General features: G+C 37.0%; 1 protein-coding gene across 1 annotated transcript; it reads right to left on the reverse strand.

Annotated features, from left to right (window-relative positions):
• Positions 1–543: 543 nt before the first annotated feature.
• LOC145736108 (uncharacterized) lies at positions 544–5095 on the reverse strand. The gene is made up of 17 exons (XM_081990359.1): positions 4945–5095; positions 4751–4893; positions 4383–4695; positions 4108–4328; positions 3906–4055; positions 3720–3852; positions 3427–3671; positions 3218–3368; positions 2719–2808; positions 2528–2667; positions 2325–2472; positions 2101–2268; positions 1825–2045; positions 1625–1774; positions 1438–1570; positions 1140–1384; positions 544–1074 (listed from the first exon to the last, which is right to left on the reverse strand). Exons 1-17 carry the CDS (start codon positions 5006–5008, stop codon positions 937–939), a joined length of 2853 nt encoding a protein of 950 aa, XP_081846485.1. The 5' UTR covers positions 5009–5095; the 3' UTR covers positions 544–936.
• Positions 5096–5415: the final 320 nt, after the last annotated feature.

Consider the following 5415-nt stretch of genomic DNA (forward strand, 5'->3'; position numbering starts at 1 on the left):
TCATATTTGAATTTTTTGACTCTTTAAATTGCGTATTTCCTGTTCACATGGTCACGCTTTGAATGAGTAGTGTGAAATTTTTTACTGTATTAATTCTACTTTAAAGCTGAACCGTCAAACATTGCATTTAAGTCCAAAAAAATATAAAGTTTCTCACATAAAACTATCTCAAAATCAGTAATTTTCAAACTGTCAAAACAATAATCCTAAACGTACCAAGAACAATGAGCCTTTAAGAAAGATAAAATTGTAACTAAAATGGTCGTAGAGTTGCCGGCAAATCTCAAAGAACCGCCGGTACAAAGCAGTACTAAAGAACTTTCGCAAGTTCTAGAGAGATCTTGTCGACGCAATTGACCATAATTAACTCTATGTAAGGGCCCTTGAAGGTCCTAGGTATTATAGTTACAATTTGAACATGGGGAGGGATGGATATTGATACCTGAAGGTAAACTGAAACGTACTTGAACCAATTCACTTTAAGTACTATCAGATTTACCAAAAAATCTTCACAGTCACAATTAATTAATTTACAAAAAAAACTAGTGACAAAAACATTGATTTATTTAGCTTTTTGTTACATATAACAAAAATATATTAACCTGCAGACTAACATAATCAAGAACACAGAACCGGAGTCACTGGACTAACATAATATGGATACAAGTTTGCCAACTTGCTAATATATTTTGAGGCATGCTTTTTTATAGCATTTTTCTTACTTAATTTTGCTGGACTTTCCATTTTGAATACTTTCACAACAGAAATTTAAAATATGATCTTCTGCAGTATTTGATTCCTACTATACAATAGTAGAAACAATTGTTACAGAAAAGCATGTAAATAAAGAATATAAGCGTTTCATAGTAAAACAATAGGTTGTGACCTTAACAATTTTATCTTGTTTGCCCAAGACTTTCTAGTACATTTGCGTAATCATTCAGCCTCTCTTGTTTTCTCGATTTCATTCCAGGGCTGTACTTCTCCAGATCCGAACACCGCAAACAGTGTGGCTGTTAGCACATTGAAACCAGCCGTAATGAAAAATACGTGCCTCCATTGCAATGGATCTGACTATTAATAATCAAACACAAATTACTTTTTAGAGGAGTTTTTCCAAACTTTTATGAAACTCAAACCTCATTTTTCACCACCATTTGCACTACTAAAGGAGCTATAGCTCCGGTAATTTGAGAGAACCCGTTGCACAATCCCATTAACGTTCCAGCATGGTTGGGGGATAAATCCATATGGTTTACTGTCCAACCAGCGAAAGATGCTGCGTTGAAACCCACAGCAAATATTAGCAGAATTACTCCTTGGGTTGTCTGATCTGGTTTAGTGTAGGCTAGTAGTAGAAGGGCTACTGAAGGTACAAGCAAACCTAAAAAAATGGAAAATTTAAGAGTGTTTTAGATTTATGAAGTTGAAGCTTACCAATAGAGTTGAATAGCTTCCTGGAAGCAGTACGGGTTAAGATGTGTTTGTTGATTATGGCATCTGAAGTGAAGCCGGCCACAAAACTCAACAGCCACAAAGTCAAATAAGGCAAAGAAGACAATAAACTGTTCTGCAATCAGTTTTGTTGTGTTACTCCTGCAAACTGAAATGGAACTAAACTTACAGATTTAATATCAAAATGCATGACATAATTCATGTAGCTGGGAATCTGAGTCAGTAAAGTCCAAAAACAGTAGTTATTCCCAGTTTGAGTTGCAAACAATCCCCAAACTGGCAAAGAGGTTAATATGGCCTTCCAGGGTGTTGGATGCACCTGAAAACCCTCACATAACACCCATTATTCCACTAGGACCACAAACTTACAGCCTTTTCGTCTGTATGCCCCAAACCCTTCTCTATGTACAGTTTTTCTGCTGTACTAATTCTAGGGTGTTCTGCAGGACTGTCGTACGAAAAAAAAGTGAAAACTATCACCCACAAAAACCCTAAGGCTCCTGCAAGGTAGAAAACCAAAGGCCAACCATAGGAACTTGCAGAAATATATCCGGTGACAAAAATTGCTACCACAGTACCACAAGGTCCAGCTGAAAATGTGTTATTGTAGTTTACAGATGTGGAGTAGTGGTACAAGGAACCTACCAGCGTACACTAAGGTTCCTAACCTTGATCGTTCATCTGGTGGAACCCATTGACTCAAAAGATGAGTGAGTGAAGGATAGATGAAGCCTTGACAAAATCCTTGAATGGCTCTGCTGAACATCAAACCTTTAGATCCAAAATGAGCCGCAGTGTAAGGAGTCAAAACACCTACAAATACAAATTCTTTTAGTTTCTCAAAGTTTTTAAAATAGCTGTGAACTTACTTAGCATTGACTGAACACTGAAAGTACTCACTAAAAACCATTTAGCACCATAATTACTGGCAGCCCACCCTGCAAACACTTGAGGAATGACGTATCCCCAGAAAAACGCTGATAAGATCACATTTTTGTCTGTCCACTCCGGATAAGTCTGTGTAATTTGTCTTCAGAATTACACAAAAACCAAAAATAACAAGAAAACTTACAGGAATCATAGGGTTGCTACTTATTGTAGGGTCAGTCATAGCAACAATCCCCACGGATAAACTGACACGAAATGCGAAAGCAATAAACCCCAAAAAAAAGTAGATCAAGGTCTGGACATGTCGGATACCCCATTTAGAAGCTTTAACACAATTTATCAAAACCAAAAATTATTCATTTGTGGTGTACTTACCCGGACCTACGTCATCCTCCAACCCTAACTTCTCCTTAACTTCCTGGTTAACTTGAGAGTAAATATACTCATCCTTATTGGTATGGTGGGCTGACATTTTAGTTCAACAGCCCTTAACAAGTGAGTTGTCAAGCTCCAACTGCCTAAGGTTAATAATTGTAATATTAAATTAAGTAACTGTTATCTTGGAGTGTAAACAGAAAATTTCTAATTGTAATGCTACCTTCAGTTGCATTGTTTAAAAGGTTTTTTACGTGGAAAAATGTATAAATATAAGTGCAAAATAAACATCTAATTTTTTAGTTTTTAGCACAAAATTCTTCTCTAACTTTTGGGTTAACAAATGTTGCCAGTCTGGTGACTTAATGACTTAAAAACTAAATGCAAGTACATTGCAGTAAAAAACCAAATTGCTCAATGACATTCAAATACTCTTTTTACTTTAAAATTAGCCATAAGTAACTTAAACAGTAAAAAACATTTAGTTCAATGAGATTCTATTGTATAAAGTTTTCTTCATTGCTGCTTTTACGTTTCGTCTCATTCCAATTTTGAACGTCCCCAGATCCAAATATGACAAAAACCAGCGTTGCCAACGTTGCCACTCCTGCTGCCAAAAAGAAAATCATTCTCCATTGATAAGGATCTCTCTGTAAAAATTCGTTTTCAACGATTTGTATCACACCACTAAGTGAATTTTCAACCAACCTGATCAGTTACAAAAAGCTGCACCATTAGAGGAGATATAACCGCGGAAATATGGGCTACCCCATTGGTCAATCCCATCAAAGTCCCTGCATATTTGGGGGACAAGTCAATGTGATTAATTGACCAACCAGACATGCAGGAAGCCAAAGAAGCTACAGCACCAACCAATAAGATTGCAGCTTGTCGATGATTGTCTTTGTGGGTCAGTCCAAGGGTAACTAGGCACATAGCTGATGTGAGTAATCCTAAAATGTTTTGACTTAGTTTCAGTTAAAGTTTAGTGAGTTGCCTACCAATGGAATTGAAAGTCTTCCTAGCAGCTCCTACAGTTAGGTAACCACGATTGATCAAAAAGTCTGAAAAGTAACTGAAGATGAAGCTGAAAATCCAGAGCATGAAGAAAGGGAATGCTGATAGCAGCCCATTCTAAATATTTCACAAATTCAATATGCTGCATATAGGTTGCAAAGCAAACTTACGTATCCCAGCTCATATCTCATGACATTTCGTAAATAACTGGGAATTTGGCTCAAAAACGTCGAAGTGCAATAAATATAACCAGTTTGAGCAGCTAGAAGGGCCCAAACTGGCACAGACTTAAAGATTTTCCTCCAAGGAACATTGAGATTCTACAAAACAAGCTTAAGGAAAATTTGCATGAAATTTTATTAGGTTACTCACCGATTTTCGGTCAATTTTTCCTAAACTGCTTTCAATGTAAGCACGTTCAGCTTGATTGATAGAAGGATGAACTGCTGGACTGTCAAAACCCAGGAAAGCGTAGAAAATGCACCAGGTTCCACTTAGTAGACCATAAAGGTAGAAAACGCAAGGCCAACCATATTGACTAGCTGAAATTATTCCAGCTAGTAACATTCCAGCAACGATTCCCAAAGGAACACCTAAAATTTATTGGATAAAGTATTGACTTGACTTGACTTAATAAACATAATTACCACCAAAAGCAAAAGCTCCCAACCGACTTCTTTCTTCTTTAGGCACCCACTGACTCAATTGCTGTGTGAGGGAGGGAAACAAAAATCCCTGACAAAATCCCTGAAAAGCTCTGCTAAAGCACAAACCCACCGATCCTAAATAAGCTGCAGTCAGTGGCATTAAACTCCCTAAAATACATTGAATCGCCATGGCACTGACGATGATCCATTTGGCGCCGAAACGTGCCGCCGTATAGCCAGCAATTGGCTGAGGCCAGATATAACCCCAAAAAAATGCTGACAGAATGATTCCTTTGTTGTTCGTTTTGTAAACCTTGCAAATTAGTCGACTTGAGGTGGTTGTTTACATGTTGTCAAGTCAAACTTACTGGAATATCAGAGTGGTTCCTGGTACCATCTTGGTCGGTCATAGCCACTATGGTAACGGAAAGTATAACATTGAACCCTAAAGCGGTAAAAACCATCCAGAAAAGTAACGCAACTTGACAATGTCTGGTTCCTAAAACGGGTACTGGCACTCTGTTATCAAATGACTTAACTGATTGAGCAAAAATGTACTTACATTTTGTTATTTCTGGTACCTTTACAGGCTTGTAGACCACATAATCCACAGATTCATCACCCATTATAGACTACAGTTTTTTCTGTATTGGTCAGTGCGAGATTGGTTAACATAGTGCGACACTTTTTACAAAACCAACAAAGCCGGAGTTTATGACGAGCGTAATTTTAGACAATTTAGAATACAGATTAAACAATTGAATTAAATCATTTGAATAACGTGTGATAATGGCTATATTATCACTAGTTTGTTTAAGGATTACACTGGTAATTTGTCGGCGTAATTGTACTAGTAATTATTATTGTCATGATGCTTTCATACTTCAGGAATGTGATTGAATCAATTTTTTTATTAATCCCATAAATCTGTAACCAGAGTCTTAGATTAGTTCTCAAGATTTTTTTTGATATTTTGTTGAGCGTGTTGAACCATACTTACCTAAAGTACCTACCTTAAGGCGTTCCTGAGATA

This window comes from Ips typographus, linkage group LG11 (assembly GCF_016097725.1).
Source record: "Ips typographus isolate SLU linkage group LG11, UJ_Ityp_2.0, whole genome shotgun sequence".
Taxonomy (NCBI): Eukaryota; Metazoa; Arthropoda; class Insecta; order Coleoptera; family Curculionidae; genus Ips; species Ips typographus.